The sequence below is a fragment of the Leucoraja erinacea genome, chromosome 13 (genome assembly GCF_028641065.1).
Source record: "Leucoraja erinacea ecotype New England chromosome 13, Leri_hhj_1, whole genome shotgun sequence".
Classification (NCBI taxonomy): Eukaryota; Metazoa; Chordata; class Chondrichthyes; order Rajiformes; family Rajidae; genus Leucoraja; species Leucoraja erinaceus.
This window is the reverse complement of record NC_073389.1, coordinates 28,723,933-28,746,469: the sequence shown is the minus strand read 5'-3', so window position 1 is coordinate 28,746,469 and position 22,537 is coordinate 28,723,933. Positions and strand designations below refer to the sequence as shown.

Here is a 22,537-nt window from a genome sequence, read left to right as displayed (position 1 = left end):
TTAAAAGTTGTGGTTACTCACCTACATATTTATTCCAGAATTCATCCTGAAATGAGAGGAAAAGGGAAGACTGAATTGGACAGATAATACGGTGAGGTCCACTGGTAGCCATCAGCTAAGTATTCGCCATTGCCTGCATTCTGAGGTTTAGTTTGGTTTAGTTTAGAAATACAGCGCCGAAACAGGCCCTTCGGCCCACCGGGTCTGTGCCGACCAGCGATCCCCACAAATTAACATTATCCTGCACCCACTAGAGACAATTTTTACATTTACCAAGTCAATTAACCTACAAACCTGTACTTCTTTGGAGTGTGTGAGGAAACCGAAGATGTCGGATAAAACCCACGCAGGTCATGGGGAGAATGTACATACTCTGTACAGACAGCACCCGTCGTCGGTATCGAACCCGGGTCTCCAGCGCTGCATTCGCTGTAAGGCCACCGTGACTCCCCTCACAAAGTCTCGCGAAGACGGAGAAGGGCAAGCCCTTCATTCCCACAGGGAGTTAATATAGCAGGTGGATGACTGACATAGTGAGCAGGTGATGCGTGATACCCACTATCAGCACTGAGCTCCAGGCATTCAGTGTTTGACAATAGACAATAGGTGCAGGAGTAGGCCATTTGGCCCTTCGAGCCCTCGATCTAAATGTGATCATGGCTGATCATCCCCAATCAGTACCCTTTTCCTGTCTTCGCCCCATATCCCCTGACCGCTATTTTTATGAGCTCTATCTAGCTCTCTTTTGAAAGCATCCAGAGAACCTGCCTCCAGAGAATTCCACAGACTCACCATTCTCTGTGAGAAAAAGTGTTTCCTCATCTCTGTTCTAAATGGCTTACTCCTTATTATTAAACTATTGCATCCCCTGGTTCTGGACTCCCCCAACATCGGGAACATGTTTCCTGCCTCTAGCGTGTCCAAGCCCTTAACAATCTTATATGTTTCAATGAGAACCCCTCTCATCCTTCTAAACACCAGAGTGTACAAGCCTCTCGATTCTCTCAGCATATGACAGTCCCGCCATCCCGGGAATTAACCTTGTAAACCTACTCCGTCAATAGCAAGAATGTCCATCCTCAAATTAGGGGACCAAAACTGCACACAATACTCCAGGTGTGGTCTCACTAGGGCCCTGTACAACTGCAGAAGGACCTCTTTGCTCCTATATTCGATTCCTCTTGTTATAAAGATGCTGTTCCTCAAGCTTATATTGGGCTGATTTTCAGTCAGGATAAATGGATCATTTTCAGATTGATGATCATAGCTAGTGGGCTGCTACAAGGATAAGAACTGGGCCTCAATTATTTATAATGACTTGGCCAAGTGTGATCTGCTGTTGATACAAGGAAAGGTGGGTTAGCAATTATGAGGAGGACACAGGGAGTCTGCACATGGGTTAAGTTAGTGGGAAACAAATTGGCAAGAGGAGCATGATGTGGGAAAATGTGAGATTTCCCATTTTGGAAGGATGGACAAAAAGCAAATTATTACTTAAATTAATTAACCGCTGCAAAATGTTGTAGTGTGAAGTGATCTAGGAGTCCAGATACATGAAACAAAACGTTAACTTGCAGATTCAACAAATAATTTAAAGCCCTGTCTCACGGTGCAAGCTGACCCATGAGGTGCCCCGAGTGAAAGACTCGTGGTGTGTACGAGATTCCAAGTGTATGATCAAGAGTTTAACCGAGTTCCCACGGGCATGACAAGTTTGCCGTTTACTTGTCATTTCTGCGATGTTCCAAGTTCGTCTCCCGAGTTACTCTTGAGCCAACCCTGAATGAAGGTGTTTTAATAAGCAACGCCTTGTAGACAGATGAAGTGACAGCAGCATTTAAGAGGCTTTTTAGGTAGGACATGAATATGCAGGGAGTGGAGGGATACGGATGACATGTAGGCAAAGGAGATAAGGAGATTAATTTAACTTGGTGTGTCCCGACCCGACCCCCTGGGAAACTGAAGGGAGCAACAATCAACTTGGGGGGGATAAGGGGAGAAGGCAGGAACGGGGTACTGAATGTGGATGATGAGCCATGATCACAGTGAATGGTGGTGCTGGCCCGAAGGGGCCGAATGGCCTACTCCTGCACCTATTGTCTATTGTCAGTTGACTCGCGGCATTGTAATAAAATGCATTTGTGCCTTTGCCTTCTTCATGCTGCGGTGAATATGTATTGTTAGATTAGGAGCCCATACACTTCAGTAGACTGCTGGCCTAGCCACTGGTTCTTTTAAAAGTAATAAATGACTTTCCAGAATTTCAAGCTTCGCCAAAAAAAACAAGCATTTAACGCTTTCCAGAGCACTTGAACCAACTCTAGATTGGTTCTCGCTAAAGTTGACTTTGAATGTGATATTGTCTCTCTCCCAGGTTAAGGAGGCAAAGTCACATTCAATGGCAATGCAGTAAAGCTGCAAAAAGACAAAGGCCAACCACTAAACCCTGCCCCGCCATCCCAATAGATCAAGGCTGACATCCACCATTTACCACGACAGCTCCGTATCCCTTGGTATCTCTTTCCAGCACAATACTACCACTCCCTGTCTAGATAGAATAAGTTGCCCTAACGTCCATGAATGTTTGCGGAGGGAATTCCAACTTTGTACTGTGTAGAAAGGGATAGCAGATGCTGGTTTATACCGACTATAGGCACAACGTGCTAGAGTAACTCAGGCAGCGGGTCAGGCAGCATCACTGGAGATCAAGGATTGGTGAAGTTTCGGGTCGAGACGCTTCTTCGGACTAGCACAATTCTACCACTCACTGTCTAGACAGATCACATTGTCCTAACGGCCATGAATGTTTGTAGAGGGAATTACGGGTTTGTGCTGCTGTTTGTGAGAAACCGTGTCGCCACCCTCTCAGATAGTCTAGTCTGGTCCCAAACTCGCCTACAGATGGTGCGACTCATTTGCGTCCATCTTATTGAATTTACGTTCAGCATTGTAAGTACTTTTTAGACCGTATTAAAGAACCAAAGTGGACCATTGTGGGCTCCACCTTTCCTTGATCATCGTTGCTGGCTTGGATTTGTTATTTTCATACTTTTCACTCATTTGTTCTTTGTACCTTTCCATACCTCGCGTCTCCCTTTCCCCTGACTCTCAGTCTGAAGAAGGATCTCGACCTGAAACATCGCCTATTCATTTTCTGTCCTGTCCCGCTGCCTGTCCCGCTGAGTGTCTCCAGCATTTTGTGTCTACCTTCGGTGTAAACCGGCATCTGCGGTTCCTTCCTACCCGTTTTATCTTCTATATTGTGCAGAACAATACTTGCCAGCTCAACGTCGAATCCCCAAACTCACTAATTCTGAGACGGCACAGGAAATTGGGTCTTTGATTTTTTTTGGATTAAATAGAGTTTCCTATCTCAATAAGGTAGGTCGTAGACCTATAAGTTAATGGTATAGTTTCCAAAGTTTACACTGGAGGTCTGAAATTTATGCTGTGTGTCTGAACGGGAACAGTCATCTCAGATCTCAATTGCAGAACCCTTAACGCGTTTGTACCAGAATATAAAAAAGGCTTTCACGCCATTAAGCAAAGTAGCCAACAAATGGCACAACATTTTACTTAACAAAAGTTATTAGCAAGTATAACTCTGCATAAAAATGAAACAAGTTGGACGTTAAGATCTGTGGAAATCTTGCGCATAATTTTGCAGGACGTAAGAGTTCCCACCGTAGACTCACGAGACACTAAGGTAAATGCACGGGCCACTACGTTCTTAAAACGAGTTAAAATGTTTCAATTCTTAACCACAAGAGTAAATTTGACTCGTGGAAAACTATAAACATGTTTGAATTTTCCAAGAGTTGACAAGTTTCACGGGTACCTGCTGTTAGCGTAAGTTGAGTCCACGAGTTCCGACATTACAGCTCCGTTAATCGTACGTTATTACCACGAGTTTTAACTCGGGGTACCTCGTGTGTCAACTCGCACCGTGAGACAGGGGTTTTAGGAAGGCGAATGAAACATAGGGGAAATGTTAATGAGTTCATCTAAAACCCAGTTTCTTGTGATTTAAGACTCACCCTCAATTTTAAAATTATTCTTTTTGTTTTGCTTTGGCTTCATCTCTCTACACTTCTGTAATCTCTTTTAGCCCCATTGCTTTTCTGACACCGACCCTTTACTCATCCCTGAATATAATTAATCCACTACCAGTGGATACACTCAAGATGAGATCAACTAAAATTGGCATCTGAATACACAATAACGCATGCACTCACAGTTCGTTGGTCATCTTCAAAACATTCCCTTGCTTCTTCTTTCGAACACCTCTCTTCGAAGCATTCTCTCTGCAAGTTGCCTTCTTTCATTTCTTCAAAAAAACTGTTTGCACGTCTTAGGCGTGTTAAGAAGTTGCTTGCCTTCCTGTTGTCTAGAAATACTTGAATAGAAGCAGACAATGTTAGCCGACTGACCCAGCAGCAATGACTCAATGTCAGCTAAACCTCTGGTCATTAATAGTATTAGACTAGGACCAGGTCAGACAGAAGCAAGAAGGAAATAACCAATCCTGTGGAACTGTGAGCTTATCCGAACCTACAGTATCACAGACCTAACCTTACTGAGAGAGGCAATAGCCTATTAACAAATGATATACATATGGGTCTATGCCTGATTAATAAAATTAGCTGATGAGAGGACCATTCACTTGCCTCATTACAGCTGGGAAGAAATTATCCTTGAATCTGGAGGTATACGTTTTCAAACTTCTGTACCTGACGGGAGAGGGAGAAGAGGGAGTATTTCTTGATTACGCTGGTGGCCTTGCCGAGGCAGCATGACGTGCCAGCTCTCTTTAATAAAGAACTTTATCAAATGTCATTGGAAAGTCCATATAAACTAGATCCATGGGCCAAATGTAATATCCACGTGGACATTTTTCTGATTGGCTGAAATGTTTAGAGGGCTCAGTCAGTTAATCCTCAATTGGGTGAAATTCCCAACAATAAGTGTTGGGTGAGCATCTGTCATTCCCTGCTTTCCAATTTCCATCCATCTTAAATGGAAGTGCCCAATATTCCCATAGAAATGACATGTTATTGAATTGAGAGAAATTTGTAAAATTATAATTAAGACTCTCGTAATGTTCCCTTACTTCATGTGAAACCACCAGAGAGAAGCCACGTGATCCTGTGATTTTTTTTTTACTGCCTGATCACATAGATTCTTCTCATTGCTCTATTTGTGTTGTGTTAATTCTGCTAAAACTCTGTTCATATTCTAAACAAATAGAAATATACAGAATGTCATCCTTTGCAGTATATACTCTAATTGTGTGGTGAAAAGAAAGTGACAAACAAGAGGAACAGCACTTCATATTCTGCCTGAACATAACATTTTTCAGTTTCAGGTAACCTTCAAGCCAGCTGCTCTCACACCCAGCCTTCTTTAAAAATCTCACCCTCAGCCTCCGACCAAGTGGTTTCTTTCCCTTTTCCAACCCACTCTATCTGTCCATGAAAAGTGTGCAAGGAGTGTACCCGAGGCAAGATCAAACCCGGGACCATGAAGCTGTGTCACACCACCAATACCTGCAGTCTCTCTAGTTTCATTTTGTCAAGTACCCTTGAACATGGAAAAATATTCCTCGTCCAAAGTGTTAAAGACTTCAGGTTAAATTGATGTTTAGTGATCCCAATAGTCAAAAGAAAGTTGGAGCCAATGGCACAGATTGACCAGTATTGACAGACAAAGATTGAATCAGAAAACTGAAATCAGAATGGGAAGATTCTTTTGGCATGGAGTCTCCAAAATTGCCCTTAGATCGACTACTGGGAAATTATGCAGGTTTTTTTTAAAGAATAGCTGCACTAGTGTTACAGCTTATAATGTTCATACACCGATCAAGACAAATGGAAGAACATGACTGTAGGCTTTGACTTGTCCAACTGCAATGGAAAACCAAGTGGAGGAAGAATTAGATAAGTTAGAATAAATGGAATTTTAGTTAAACGGTGGTGGACAATACCAGCTGTGTTGGTTCCAAAGTTGACAAAACTTCATTTGAAGCAGAAACAAAAAATACTGGAAATATTCAACAGGTCACATCTATGAAAAGAGTAAAAAGGGCCATGTTTCTGGTTGAAGACCCTGTGCCAGAACTGAAATGGAGACTAAAATGCTTGTTAAACTGAAGGGAAGGTGAGGGAGAGGGGCGAGAATCCACAAACCTGTCTTCATCGGTGGTGGACAATGTCATAAACTTGAAGTTCCTGGGCGTGGATATCTCGGAAGAACTGTCCTGGACCCAGCACATTGATGCAATCATAAAGAAAGCCCACCAATGCCTCTACCTCCCTAATAGATTGAGGTGGCTCGGTATGTTTATGAATACGCTCTTGACCTTCTACAGGTGTATGGTGGAGAGCATATTGACTGGTTGCATCATGGCTTGGTTCCACAACTCAAATACCCAGGAACGGAGAAACTTGAAATAAAATGGTGGACACTGCCTAGTCCATCCCGGGTACTGACATCCCCACCGTTAAAGGGATCTACTGTATAGGTGTCGCTTAGTCAAAAAGGCGGCCAGCCTCATGAGGGACCCACATCACCCTGGCCACACTCATTTCAAACTCCTATACTTCCCCAGCCATTGGGAAGAAGGTAAAGGAGCCTGAAAACTACAACATCCAGGTTTAGAAGCATCTTGTTTTCCAACAACCATCAGGCTATTGAACACTACAAACCCAGGCTTCATAAATTCATAAGACGTAGGAGCAGATTAGGCCATTCAATCCATTCAGTCTGCTCTGCCATTCAATCAGACTGCTGATCGATCTTCTCCTGCCATCGCCCCATAAACTTTGACACCCTTACCAATCAAGAACCTATCAATCTCTTCTTTAAAAAATACCCAAAGACGGCCTCCACAACCATCTGTGGCAATTAATTCCACAGATATATCAAGAAATTCCTCCTCATCTCCTTTACAAAGGTACGTCCTATTATTCTGAGCTGTGCCCGCTGGTCCTGGACTCTCCCAGCAATGGAAACATCCTCTCCATATTCACTCTATCTAGGCCGTTCATTATTCTGTAAGTTTTAATGAGATCTCCCCTCATCCTTCTAAGCTACAGCGAGTACAACTCCAACTCCAACTGCATGGTATGGATCACATGCTATACAACAAAGATGACGTATTAATAGTTACAAATACTGAGGAACAAAATCTTTGCGTATCAGAAGAACTGTCTGTTTTTTTGTGAACAGAATATAAGGCTCAAAAAGAGAAAGACTGAGTGCATTAAATAATATCTTTGGCCAAGAGTCAACACAGCCAAATTGCAACCAGTAAAATAAAAAGATGAAGCAATTGTGAAGGCAGAGAAATCAGAAAACTTTGCAGATAATTCCTAGAAACAGTTTGTTTCTTTTTTTTTGCAGCAGTGCTGATGCTAGAAAAATGAAGAAGGGAATTGGGGCAAAGAACAGCAAATGTCATCTCACTAATGCAAGGAGAGTCTAGGAGGTGAGCTTTACCAGGATGCATCATGCACATTAGGATTTGCATGTTATACTTCAAATTGTGGAGTGGCAGCTGCAATAAACAATCTCACCAACATCACACAAACTTGAATTGTAAAATAAATTAATATTAAAATTGAGTTATGTGGAGTGGGAATTGGCTTTGGAGTGAAAAAAAAAGGTTCTGTCCATCTTGACTGCAGATGACAAGCTTATATTAGGAATTCCTGTTAAGACAATGATACTGACAATGTTTGTGTCCCAATGCAATTATGGGCCAGTTCTTATCTCAATATGATTACACAGTTGAACTTAGAACTTCTAAACAAAATAACCTTGGCAATGCATCTGCAATGACATCATATGAATTCAGACAGAGAGAGGAAACATAATGCTTACTTTGGAAACATCAAGGTGATTGTCAGGAAAAACACAAAATATCCTTCAAATATGAATTGGATGAACAGATAAATGTCCTGATGTATTCAACGGTGAATCAGAGTTGTCATACCAAAAGTATGAGAAAACAAATTTGAGTAGTGCATTGAATAGTATTGTGAACAGAAGGGAACTGCTGGAAGTTATGAATTAAAAAAAATATATATTTATACAGCGCGGAAGCAGATATTTCGCACAATATCCCCGCATATTAACACTATCCTACACACACTAGGGACAATGTTTACATTTACCAAGCCAATTAACCTACAAACTTGTACGTCTTTGGAGTGTGGGAGGAAACTGAAGATCTCGGAGAAAACCCACGCAGGTCACGGGGAGAACGTACAAACTCCATACAGACAGCACCCGTAGTGGGGATCGAACCCGGGTCTGCGGCGCTGCATTCGCTATAAGGCAGCAACTCTACTGTTGTGCCACCGTGCCTTGGATTATTTAAGTACCTGAAAAAGCCAGCAATAATTTTGCAGATCCAAGGCATCAAACACACCTTCAAGGAGATGAAAATGGTCGTTGATTATTTCCAGGAGGGGATTGATATCTTACTCATAGGTAGACACCAAAGTCGATCAATGTGAAAGGTGTACCAAGAAGGAATTAACACATTTTCTAAACGGCTCACCACAAATCTTTGATAAACAATAAGAAGCAATGAAGCAAATAAGAGGGGCATTCCTGTGGCACCGATTATGAAATGAGTTGCTAAATTGATAGCTTGGAAATGAGCGATAAAATCAGAAGTATACACATCATTCTTTCAAGGGATATGTGAAAGAATATTGAAGAATTATATCATTATGAATATACTGCAGGTTAATCCAGTGGAGGCCATGCAACAATTGATATACGATTAATTAGGAGTGAATACAATGCCATGTTCCTTTGTGAGGATAAGAGCTTCACAGAAAGCCTTTCAGTAGGATAAATCAGTACCTAGCATGAATTATGAATTAAAATGCAAAACCACGTTAATGCATGTCATGTATGTACAATGCATGTATCTACGTGCAATGGAATTAGAAAGCTCTGTAATCAGTTGCACATGTTCCAGTAACTCTTCCTTTCTCCAGGTCTGTGGTGATGAATGTATACACATCTACAAACATTACAGTTGGGTATAAATGTGGTACAAGGGCAGATAGGCAGGCAATCTACAGAAACGGCAAAAATAATGAACAAAGAGAAGATTTATAACAGATTAACTCATTATTATCACCATGCATTTTGCATCAAGCGTCAGCCTGATGCCTTTTTAATGAAAGCCGTACTTTACTAAAGTTCTTCATAATACTCACTTTAAACAAACACAAAAAAGAACTCCTAAGCAAGAGTGTGGGCATTTGGTTAACTATGTTTAAAGTACTGAAGCTTTCCGGATTGTAAACATTGACAGTAACCTCACGAAATCAATGGTGCTCCCGCCCTAAGCTAAGGTTTACAAAGTTCGAAGCTTACAACGAGGCCTGTTTTAAAGTGTTCCACTGTGAATTCAGTTCAAAAAGTTTCCAGACAGACAGTACCTTGCGTTTCAGCTGCTGTGAGGTTAATGAGGAGGTGAAAAAGATTTATAACCCACAAAAGATTCGCCATGGTCCGTTTCTACTAAACCTTCCTGCATCTGAATTTCAGTGCTCTGGCTAAATAAACAAAAGTTTAAAGTTCAGTGGCCAGATTAGCAAGACACTTGATACATATTGATCCTCAGTTCCCATTGCTTGCACCTCTGATTTCTAATCGGCAAATTTCACCAGCTTGCAAATAGCTAGAGTTAAAGCAAGAGTTTGAGAACAAAACAACCTTCATCCAAATCCAAGATCATTGGGAAAAGTTAAGACCTCTTTTTGTTTCAGGGGAAAATGTAGTTCTTGCCACCTTTCTACCTGGAAATCAATCATCCCAATTTCCTGACACAATGCAAATTGCCACAAAGCAGGAAGTGACATCAACTTTTAAATTATTTTTTCATTCACACCAGTTGGCCAGGCTGGGATTTGTTACCCAAGGACTCGTTGACTTGGAGAAGCTGGAAGGCAGTGACGTTTTTTAATCATTAGTTCTGTTGGGTCAGGAGTTTCTGGATTTGGAGCCAGTGACTATGAGGGGCCAGCGATATGTAGATGGTATGAAAGGAACACCTGCTGGGGATGGTGTTCCATTGCTTCTGCTGCTCTTGTCCCGGTGGTGGTAGAGGTCATAGGTTTGGGGTACTGAGAGTAACATAGAGAAGTTATTCATTGCATTTTGTAAATTATTTTTCTATTCTGGGAAAAGATTTGGACTGTCTACCCTATCTATGTCCCTCATAATTGTATATACTTCTATCAAGTCATTCTGCAACATTCGGCATTTCAGAGAAAACTATCCATGTCTGCCCAAACTACAGCTAATACCTCCTCATCCTTGCACAATTCTGGTCAACCTCCTCTGCACCCTTTTCAAAGCCTCCACACCCTTCTTGTAATGGGACCAGAACTGCACACTATACACCAAATGCAGCCTAACCAAAGCCCTGTAAAGTAAGTAAGTAAGTAAGTGATTTTTATTTATACAGCACTTTTAAATCAAATCATGTTGAAGCCAAAGTTCTTTTACAGAGAAAAAAAATAGATTACCATACATCCATATAAAATAAAAAAGAAGAAAAAAAGACACAATACACTATAGGATTCAACATGAACGCCCCCCCCCCCCCCCCCCCCACCCCCACACCCCAGAATCCCACCCCCCCCCCCCACCAAAAAGTCCTCCTCCTCCCACCACCCGGTCGGGGCCTGTTTGAGGCCTCCGCAGCCAGTCGCCGCAATGGCGGCCCGATGTTATAGGCCCACCTGGGGTGAAAAGTCCTCAGCGGCATGGAAATGTCTGGAGCGGCCGCCTCCTCCCCGGAGACCGCGGCACCCGCAGTCCTCAGGCCGCGCTGGTTGGAGCTCTGACTCTGGCGATCTCGGATCCCAAGCTCCGCGTTGTTTTAAATCCAGCGCCGCCCGTGGCTGGACGCCCTCAGCCACAGCTCTGTGATGTTGGGAGTCGGCGGTCACAGCACTCCGGAGCTTACCACACGGCGACCCGGTAAGGCATCGCCTGCTCCATGTTGGTGTCCCAGCACTGCGCCGTCGCCGAAGCTGTGGTCCCGGCCGGTCCCGGCAGGAAACGCCGCTCCAGTCCGATGGTTGCCTGCACGGAGAGGACAAAGATGCGATTTGGAGGAAAACCGCAGAAATAACGTTTCCCCCTTCCCCTCCCCCCCACCCACCACATAAAAGAAGACCTACAACAAACATTTTGATCTAACAAGACTAAAAATAAAATTAAAAAGGGTGAAAGGATGGACTGCAGGCGCCCCACTCCTGCAGCCCGCCGTCAAAGCTGCATAAAGGGGCTGTCCCACTTGGGCGACCTAATTGGTGAGTTTAGAAGAGTTTGACAAAATGACATGTTGAAGACCTCCTGCGACTATGTAGAAGACTAGCTTCGACTAGCTGCGACTAGCTACGACTAACTTCCTGAAAATTGGACACCGAATAGTGGAGAGTGAAGACGACCTCCTTCGACCTCCCTTCGACCTCCCTTCGACTATGATGAAGACTATCTACGACTACCCTTTACTACCTTCGACTACCCTCCATTACCTACGACTAACATGCCGACCTACTACGACCTACTATGACTAAATCTACAAGCAAAAAAAGTATCGATTTTTCCATGGCGACATTTTTTTACTCTTGGGCTTTTTTTTAACAAATTGAAAAAAGCGCCGCAACCTAGCTGTGGCCTTGAGTACGCGGAGACCACTCTCGAGCATGAAGGAGAGTTACGAAGACCTCCCACGTCCTTGTGTCGACCATGCTGCGAGTATGAGTCGAGGGCAAACTCGGCAGAATTTGCGGATTAGGTCGCCCAAGTGGGACATGCCCTTAATGACTTCTGGATTCCCATTAGTTTAGTTTATTGTCAAGTGTACTGAGGTACAGTGAAAAACTTTTGTTGCATGCTAACCAATGCCCTGACCAATGAAAATAAGCACACCATATTCCTTCATTACCACCCCAGGTACACCACCTATTTTCCGGTATTCTTGATTCGAGAGCCTTGCCGAATTATCCGTTTATTCCGGACCAACAGTGGCCAAACGATAATAATTCATAGTAATAATCTTGTGGGTTGTTGTCCTCGCTCAACATGTTAATTTACCCAGAGATCAAGAAGGGAGAAGATGAGAGACGTGAGTGTACAGTCACCGGCACACAACTTAAAGTAACAGGGCTCAGCAAACTGAGCTGGGCTGCTGTGCAGGGACTGCTTTGCTGCGCTCTCTGCCTGTCCCTGTGCTGAGCCACTCACTTAATTTTGAATGGGGCAACTCGCACCGCTGAAGCTCATGCATGCAGATTTTTTTTTTAAACTGTAAAAAAAGGATTCTTTGGGTCGCAGCGGATAGATCTTGTTCCTTGTTCCACACGGGGTGGGAGGCACGGCTGCACACGTACATCATGCACCGATTAACTCCTGGACTGCTCAGCTGGTGCAACAGCTAAGGATGGAGGTGAGTGTGGGAAACATAGAAACATAGAAACATAGAAATTAGGTGCAGGAGTAGGCCATTCGGCCCTTCGAGCCTGCACCGCCATTCAATATGATCATGGCTGATCATCCAACTCAGTATCCCGTACCTGCCTTCTCTCCATACCCTCTGATCCCCTTAGCCCCAAGGGCCACATCTAACTCCCTCTTAAATATAGCCAATGAACTGGCCTCGACTACCCTCTGCGGCAGAGAGTTCCAGAGATTCACCACTCTCTGTGTGAAAAAAGTTCTTCTCATCTCGGTTTTAAAGGATTTCCCCCTTATCCTTAAGCTGTGACCCCTTGTCCTAGACTTCCTCAACATCGGGAGCAATCTTCCTGCATCTAGCCTGTCCAACCCCTTAAGAATCGATGGGTGCTGCAGTGGGAGTGAAGAACTGCAAGGACAGAGGGGATGTGACAACTAAACGAGTGAGTGGAAAAATAAAGACATGTGGAAGACATGCAACTCATGTATACTGCGGCTGCAAAGAATCATTTCCATATCATAATTTTGTCCGGATTAAAGGCGTTGCCAGACAACCGCTAGAGTATTGTAAATACTTGTGACGTAATTTTCAAGGAGTTATGGACTTTGACCCAAAGATCCCTCTGTACATCAATACTGCTGAATCTTGCCATGTATTTTATATTTTCCCCTTATGTTTGACATCGCAAAGTGAAACACCGTACACTTGTTCAGATTAAACTGCATCTGCCATTTCTCCACCCATTTCTGTAGTTGATTTATATCCTGTTACTAGACTAAGTGGGAGTCGTTGGGTCCCATGTTCACACGGGAGGGCTGGTCCCCCGACGCAATATTCCACCTCTCCACCAATTCCACCTCTCCACCAATTAATTCAACCTAAACAACCATTTGCAATGTGTTTTTACTTCAACCCAAACAACCATTTGCAGTGCATTTTTACTTCAAACCAACCATATTTTCATTTTCAAACCACATTAAGGGCACTCACAGTTAAGTAGACATGTGTTCAGCGTTATTCAGAGCTCACAGAGACGTGACCATCTGGCTTCCTCCATCTTGCAGAGACTGAGTGAGGCACACCCCTTCCTGGTTTTATAGTCCCTCCCCCTCCCTCCAGCAGGGGCAGCAGAGAGAATGGCAAATTATTTAAAAACATTAATATCTCTCTGATTTTTCATCGATGGGAAAAATCCTCCGGTCCCGGAAGGTGGAGGGGGGCTCTGAGCGAGGTGGCCAAAAATGGCAGCCGTAGATGGCGGCGTTCTCTTAGAAATCGCAGCACAGCGAGCCAAAAGCAGTCAAGATCAGACTTTTAGTAATATAGGTATACATTGACAGCCTTCCTCATGATCTGTAACACCAGCAGTCTTGGTGTCATGTGCAAATTAACCAACCCGCCTCCATTTATATCCAAGTCATTTATAAATACAACAAACGGCAGAGTTTCCTGCACAGATCCCTGCAGAACTCTAATGGTCACAGATCTTTAGCCTGAATAGGTGAAAGTGACATAGCCACGCTAGCTACAGTAGAGGGAGAGAGTAGGTGGGTGACCACGAGGTGAGGGAGTAGACAGAAAGTGCAATTGACCCGTGTGGCCATTCCCTTTCAAAACAGGTATACCTTTTTGGATACTGTTGATACGTCAGGGTTGAACAGCAGCAATAGGCAGGGCTGTGGAAACGAGGCTGCCTCTGAAGCGCAGCGGGACAGGTAGTTTCAGCCAGAGCCATGGTGATAAGAGATTTGTTAGTCAGGAGATCTTGTGTGGCAATCGAGACTCCAGGATGTGTGTTGCATCCGTGGTGCAAGGGTCCAGGATGTCTTGAAGCGGCTGTGTAACATTCTTAAGGGGGGGGGGGGGGGGGTTGATCAGGCAGAAATCGTTGAGTAGGTTGGCATAAATGACATAGGTGGGAAAAATGGGATGAGGTCCTGCAAAATGAATATAGGGAGTTAGGCAAAATGTTAATAAGCAGAACTTCCAAGGTGGTGACCCCCAGATTATTCCCAATGCTATGTGCTAGTGAGAGTAGGAACAGGAAGATAGAGGAGAAGAATGTGTGGCTGAGGAGTTGGTGCAGGGGGGCAAGAATGTTTGGACATTTGGGATCTGCAGCCGAGGTCTTCTTCTTTCATGTCCATCTTCCATGTTTCAAATGTGAACATCAGTGTCATCGTCCATCCTGAAAAAGACGCAAGATTCCAGCGACCATCAGTGGGAGCCATCACTTGTTGCAATAGATGATGGTGGTCGCAGAATTAGCTCGGAATACTTCCAGTTTCCAGCCCCGCGACATGGACGAGGTGATCTGTACAAGAGGATTGGACTGTATCTGAACTGGAGGGGAAGCAATATACAAGGCCGGTTTGCTAGTGCTACACGGGTGGGTTTAAACTAGACTGTCAGGGGAGGGGATCCAATGCAGGACCGAGGTAGATGGGAGGCAGAAAGTCAGCATGGATGATGATAAAATAAAGTTCAGTGGACAGAACCGGCAAGAACACTGCAGGGAGTGTGGAATAACTGTTGGGTTGAATTGCACTTATTTTAATGCAAGGGGCGTGATGGGTAAGGTAGGTGAACTCAGGGCGTGGATAGGTACATGAGATTAGGACATTGTAGCAGGCCTGACAGCTTAATGTTCCAGAATACAGGTACTGCAGGGCTGTTGCTTCATTAAATAAGGAGAATGTCCTGGCAGTAGTCCGAGATGGCATTACTGATGGTTCATCCAGTGTGGCTGTGTGGGTGGAACTGAAAAATATCAGGGGGATGATCACTTTGTTGGGAATGCACACCAGGCTCCCAAATAGACCATGGGAATTAGAAGAGTTTGACAAACATAGCAAATATGCCAGGAGATTGTTGGCAGATGCAGTTTGTCATATGTTTGTCATAGTAGAGGATTTTAGCTCTCCCATTATAGACTGGGACTGTCATAGTGCCAAGGACAGACAGTGTGGAATTTGTCAAATGTGTTCAGCAAATGTAGAGATCCTAAACGGGAGAGGGCATAGCTTGATCTGAGGAAGTTGGGAAGGGCAATTGACTGAAGTCTCTTTTGAGACTAGCGGTCACTGTTCTGTTAGCTTTAGCATAGTTATGGATTAAGACTTATCAATTGAATATTGATATGTGGCCCACTCACAACTGCAGCCATAGGCATAGATTCACACAGCACAGAAACAGACCCACATAGTCCATGCCAATCACTTTGCCCTTCTGAGCTAGTCCCATTTACATGCATTTGACCTAAATCACTCTAAATCTTTTGTATCCAAGCACATGTCCAAATGTCTTAAATGTTATGAATATAGAACATAAATCAGTACAGCAATGGGCCTTTTGGCCCACAATGTTTGTGCCGATCAAATTGTCCACAGTGTACAGATACAGGATAAAGGGAATAATGTTTAGTGCAATATAAAATCTGATTAAAGATTGTCTGAAGGTCACCAATAAGGTAGATGGTAGGTCAGGACCGCTCTCTAGTTGGTGATAAGAGGTTCATTTGCCTGATAACAGCTGGGAAGAAACTGTCCCTGAATCTGGTGGTATGCATTCTGCCACTTCTGCACCTCTTGCCTGATGGGAAAGGGGAGAAGAGGGAGTGACCAGGGTGAAACTGGTCCTTGATTATGCTGGAGGCCTTGTCGATGCGGCATGGTGTCGATGGAGTCAATGGAAGGGAGGTTAGTTTTGAGTGATGGTCTGGGTTACATCCACAATTGGACGGAGTTGTTCCCACACCATGCTGTGATGACCCCCAATAAAATGTTTTCTACGCCACATCTGTAGAAGTCGGGGAATGTTATTGGGAACATTCCAAACTTCCTGAGCCTTCTAAGGAAGTAGACATGTTGACAATTGCTGCAGCTGGTCCAGGACAAGTTGCTGGTGATATTTACTCCTAGGACCTCCTAACTTTATTTTATGGCTTAAAAGTGGTATGTTTCATTTTGAACAGCTTTAGAATTTTGATGAATATTGGAGTTAGGCCAAGTGCTTAATTTGGTCGACAGCTGGTCATGCCCGGAAGCATTCCTTAGCCACCTGTCAAAGCCAAGTGTATGACCCAACGCACCAGGCATCAGAGCTGAGCTGAAGGATGTGTGTGTGAGTGTGTGGGAGGGTCAGAATGGATCCCAGTGCTGCTGGGAATATTTACTATGGGAGGCAGAAGTTTGTTTCTCCAGGTCAGTTGTGGTGTGTTCCCTCACTTCAGCCTGGGGGACGGATGCCACGGGCGGGTTTAACCTGTCACATAACAGTTACATTGAGGTGCCCACAGAGTGAAGAAGAATTAAACTGAGGTAGTTTCAATAATCTTTGTGATCAAGTACCCCCCCCCCCCCCCCCACTCTCCAGGAATCGCGCCTTTCGAGGTGAGTGAAGGAAGTCGACCCTCATCAATCAGCTGTTTACACTGAGGTTTGGGGCTGTGAAACTGCCCAGTGATAATGTGCACACCTCCACTCCACCAACCTGCTGGTGGTGTGAACCCTCCTGGGAGGCCACACTAGCCGCCTCCCGTTGGTGTGGTGTGGAGCAGCTTGGCGTGTCGGGCAGTTTGCTGATCACTGGAGGGGCGTGATACTGTGTACAACTCTGCCTCTAGAGGAAACTTTATAAAATTGCGAAGTGCTGTCAATGCCTGTCTACAACCCCCCCCCCCCCCCCCCCCCCCCCCCCCCCCACTTACCAACCACAACCCACACCGCACCACCAGGATATCTTTCTTCCACCCCCTCTTCCCCCTATCCCTCTCCCTCCCCCACTCCCTCTCCCTCTCCCTCTCCTCCTTAGAATTTTATAAGACTGATATAAAATTTTACTAATACAGAAACAATGTTTAACATTTTTTATTCTAAGAAGCTGCATGAGTTTGCTGGTTCATAAAGCTAGCTTATTGATAAGAAATGTTTGCTGTTGGCGGCACTGATCCTGTAGGATTTGCAGAACTTTCTGCACTGACTCTTGTACTGTGGGGATCCAGGAACTGCCTTATCCAATTGAAGTACTTGTGTACTTTGGTGTAGATTCCATACTTGCCTTCACGAGCACATCCTTCTCCCCAGCTAACTATTCCTGTCAAAAACCAGGTGCCTTTGTAGTTTGTAACATGTGGTCCCCCACTGTCTCCCTTACAAGTGTCTTTCTTTGCCTCCCGATAGCCTGCACAGAACATGTTGTCAGTGATGTTGAACTTGGTGCTCTGACGGCACTCAGATGGCCAGACCATCGGCACCTCGAGGGTGTGCAGCGTGTTAGTCGTCAGCCCAGCCTCCAACTGCATTCCCCATCCACTCACAGTGGAATGTTTGATGTGTCTCAACTCCCGCATAACAAAGTCTGGCTCGGGTAAACAAATTGGGACCACATAATCGTCCAGAGTGATCGGCACATCGAGCTTCAGCATTGCAATGTCATTGTTAATAGTTTTGTTGTTGTAGTTCTCATGTTGGATCAATTCCGACACGTTCCTTTTCTGCTCAGTATTTTCGTCTTTATTCAGCACATGGTCACCTGAAAAGAGGAGTAACGGCTAATTCAGTTCAGCTCATCTTTCAAATCAACGTCGTTGCAGCATGCTGGCCAACAATCTAAGGAATAACATCCCAATATCTACCATCAACTCCACCATTTGGTCACATTAAAGGACGGTGCTCGAATTAGCAATCCCACTTTATTCTCGTATAACATTTTTAATTTTTTTTTTTTAATCAGCTGCTCAGATTCTGCCACTCAGCTATACCAGGGACAATTAACAGTGCTTGAAAAACCTGCTCAACATGCACATTGTTGAGATGTTGGAGGAAACCAGAACACTCAGAGGAAACCCATGCAGTCACAAGGACAACATGCAGACACCACATGGACAGCCCTAGAGAACAGGATTGAACCCAGGACAGTGGAATTATGAGGTAGTGGGTCGACCATATGTACCACTGTGCTGCTTGCTTTCTGTAAGTGCATGGCTTTGAGAGGCATTGTTTCTAGGGAAATTGGGTGAGTAACAACTGATCGGTGACTAAATAAGTCAGTCCGTTTAATACCAAAGAGTTCTAAAATCAAGCTGGAGATACCTTTCATGTTATAAGGAGAAAGCTTTAAATTGGGAAAAAAAAAATCTAGTGCTGACAGAAAATCCTACAAAAACGGCAAAGATTGAATTCAGCATTTTATGCAATTTTGGAGGATAATTTCCCGGCTCGATTATTCTTTACTTAATGTGCAAAATCCCAAGCCATATAACTGCAAAATAAAACCACAACCAAATATAATATGGGAGAAACATAAACCAGACATGCAACTAACGTAATCTCCATTGTGGAATCCAAAACCAACCACACCTTAGCTGCACAATACTAACCCAACCCAAACTTTATTATGTTATCTCATTTGGAAGAATTTCAGCTCCTTCATTTTAAAGCAAAGTAATCCACAATACAGAATTCAACATTTTGGGTGGCACAGTAGCCAATCGTGGTGATTAGAGCAGGAGTAGTGTAAGAGTGGAGACACAGATTGTGTCTACAATTGGAGACTGCAGAGGTCAGAATCTTGAGGAAAAAAAAAGTGCTGGTAGAACTCAGCAGGACAAGCAGCATCTGTGGAGGGAATGGACAGATGATGTTTTGAATTGGGACCCTTTTTCTCAGATTCAAGGAATAAAGGGGGAAGCGTGTGAAAGAACAAACGGCAATCGTAAAAGAAAACATAAGTATAAGGAGGTGAAAAGGGTTACAGGATATCTGAGGTTGGTTGAAGAGGTCCCTAGCAGGGAGTTGTGCTTGTCAGAGGTGCATGATCTGCAGCTATTGTCAGAGCAATCTAATATTGAAGGAATGCTGAAGTGTTTTTGTGAAATCTGCTCTGCGTTCTGTATAAAAGATCGCACAAATCTTTGTTCAGTGAACAATTTGTTCCCAAACCCCGTTATCTTTGACATTCTTAAATAAAGTCTTGATTGTCTTACCCAATGTTTTAAAGTTGTCTTTAACAAGCAGCACAGTGGCACAGCGGTAGATTTGCTGCATTACAGCGCCAGTGACCCAAGTTTGATCTTGACTATGGGTGCTGTCTGTATGGAGTTTGAACGTTCTCCCTGTCACTGCGTAGGGTTTTCCCTGGTGCACTGTTTCCCACCCACATTCCAAAACCGTGCAGGTTTGCAGGTTAATTGGTTTCTGTAAGAATTGTCCCCATTGTGTAGGAGCGCTGGTCGTCACGGAATCAGTGGGAAAATGGCCTGTTGCCACGCTGTATCTCTAAACTAAAGTAAGGGGATGGAACGGGGCAAGAACTGGCAAGTGATAGGTGGATTTGGGTGAGGGATGTTTGACAAATGGGTGGAGATAGGCTGGAAGAGAAATGGAGACAAAAGGGTGTTGATTTGGAATCTCATAAGGAAGAAAGCTAGGGAGTGAGGGAAGGGTAGTGGGTGGAAGGAAATGGGGATGGGGGGAGAAGTGGGAAAGAAGAAAAAGAGGGACAGAGCAGGGCTGGGTGGGGGCAAGGGGGGGGGGAGAGATAAGTAGATAGTTGATTCTCAAAGGCTGAGTGGCTATGATTCCTTGCTGCATTTCTATATATATCTCTAAAATCTCATCAAAACACAAACTATACTTCCCCAAATTACCTTCCAATCCAGTTCCTATAATGCAATCCCTATTCACGCCCATCTCCAACATAGAATCCAGGTTTGGTTCAGCATCGTATCAAAAAATATTCAATAGAGAAAGGATGGGAGGGTGAGGGATGGGCGGGTGTACCCCCCACAGCCCTGTAAATGTTCAGTCATTTCGAGAGACTGCTCTGCTCCATAACATTAATCTCATCATTGGATACACTCTACAACTGGCCCCACACAAACCACAGCAGTTAAGAAGTAAAGACATTTCTCAACTTGGCCTTAAGTGAGCTGGCCCTTATCCGGGAAAATGTTGCTCCCAGCCGAAGACACTCCACAAGAGCAAGCTACCTCTGACATTTATGGCCTAGATATTGAACAGTGCTGGTGTGCTACTGAATGCATGTGGGCCCACTGTCATAAACATGTGCTGCACATAACGCTGTATAGGTGTTCCACAATGAGAAGACCCTTACCTCACCATTACACCATGGAATTCCAGATCTGTAGTCATTGAGTTAAGTCAGATCCGCTCGTGCTGGGGGAGGTGGGTGAAGGGGAAGATTGGTTGAGGTGGGGATTGGGACAGGTGAGTATTTGTGGAGTGGAGGTGGGGGGGGGGGGAGGGGGGGGGGGTGGGGGGGGGGGGGGGGGGGGGGGGGGGGGGGGGGGGGGGGGGGGGGGAGGGAGGAGGGGGGGAAGTAGCGGACCACTTAACAAAGTCCCCATGCGCCCACCCTGTCAGTCACTTCTTACCCAGCTGTGAAGGAGTCTGTGATTCCCACATTAGCCTCATCAGTCACCTTGGAACTCATGGAACTGGAGTGGAAACGAGTCCTGAATCTGAGGCACTGCCTGAGAATAAGAACATACCTGCTACGACTTGTAAATCCTCCATCGTCATGTTGTTGGTGCAATGAGCAGCAGTGACAGCCCACTGTGGACTGACTAACACGGCACCACATATAAAATGTCCTTTGTAAGCCAGAACCATCTGTCCAAAAATACAGAGCAGAATCAGATTGAAATGTTTTCATATCTTTTAAAGAACCAATCTAATTCCTCTCTATTGCTCAGCCTGTTTCCCTCAATATCCCAGTATTTAATCCCTTCAATGTCCCAGCATCTAATCCCACTTCCCATTCTCTCCCCACATCTTTATTATCCCACCCAGTCTATTTACACTTTCTTACCATACTCTTCAGTGTCTGACCGTATTAAATTCTGCTTAGTTCATTATTCATACGAGCAAAATTAGCCCATTTGGCCCATCGAGACTACTCCATCATTCAATCATGGTTGATCTATCTTTCCCTCTCAACCACTTTCTCCTGCCATCTCCCCGTGAACTTTGACATCCTTACTAATCAAGAACCTAGAAATCTCTGATTTAAAAATATCCAATTACTTGGCCTCCACAACCATCTATGACAATGAATTCCTCAGATTCACCCACCCCCTGGCTAAAGAAATTCCTCCTCATCGCCCTTCTAAAGATACGTCCTTTTTTTCTGAAGCTGTGTCCTCTGGTTCTGGACTCTCCCACTAGTGGAAACATCCTCTCCACATCTACTCTATCCAGGCCTTTCATTATTTGGTAAGTTTCCACATGGTCCTCCCTCATCCTTCTAAATTTCAATGGGTCCAGGGCTGTCACGCTGATGACACATGACTGTTGTGCCAAACATAATTCGAACCACAACATCAAGTTCGCAGATGACACAACAGTGGTGTGTCTCATCAGCCACAATGACGACTCAGCCTACAGAGAGGAGGTACAACAACTCATCAACTGGTGTGACATCAATAACCTTCAACTCAATGTCAATAAAACAAAATAAATAACTGTGGACTTCAGGAAGAAACAGACAGCACACACCCCACTCACCATCAATGGCAGTGCAGTGGAGTCTGTGAAAAGCACCAAGTTCCTGGGAGTGCATATCACAGATGATCAGACATGGTCCACCAACACCATTTCCCTAGTCAAGAAAGCACAGCAACGCCTCCACTTCCTTCGACGGATGAGGAGAGCCGACCTCCCCCCTTCTGCCCTCACCACTTTTTACAGGGGTGCCATTGAGAGCATTCTTACCAGCAGTCTCTCAGTCTGGTATGGCAGTTGCTCTGCTGCTGACCAGAAGGCCCCACAGAGAGTGGTGAGGACAGCGGAGAAGATCACCAGATCACCCCAACCAGCAATCCAGGACTTATACCCATCTCGCTAGCGCAAGAGAGCAACCAATATCATCAAAGACACCACCCACCCAGCACACAAACTGTTCACCCTCCTACCATCCGGCAAGCGCTACCGCAGCATGCGGAGCAAAACCACCAGATTCAAAAATAGCTTTTTCCCTCAGGCCATCAGACTACTCAACACACTCAAGAAAATTCCATGAACA

The 22,537-nt window shown here is 44.5% G+C and overlaps 1 protein-coding gene across 1 annotated transcript in view; it reads right to left on the bottom strand.

Moving 5' to 3' along the window:
* LOC129702476 (uncharacterized) overlaps nucleotides 1–22,537 on the bottom strand; it is a 50,637-nt gene that overhangs the window by 15,687 nt on the left and 12,413 nt on the right. Inside the window, exons 7-11 of the mRNA XM_055644206.1 lie at nucleotides 21,006–21,126; nucleotides 17,409–18,025; nucleotides 9,462–9,540; nucleotides 4,236–4,396; nucleotides 22–46 (exon numbers count right to left, since the gene is read on the bottom strand). Of these exons, the coding sequence (XP_055500181.1) occupies nucleotides 22–46; nucleotides 4,236–4,396; nucleotides 9,462–9,540; nucleotides 17,409–18,025; nucleotides 21,006–21,126 (1,003 nt within the window). The remainder of the gene's footprint in view (nucleotides 1–21; nucleotides 47–4,235; nucleotides 4,397–9,461; nucleotides 9,541–17,408; nucleotides 18,026–21,005; nucleotides 21,127–22,537) is intronic.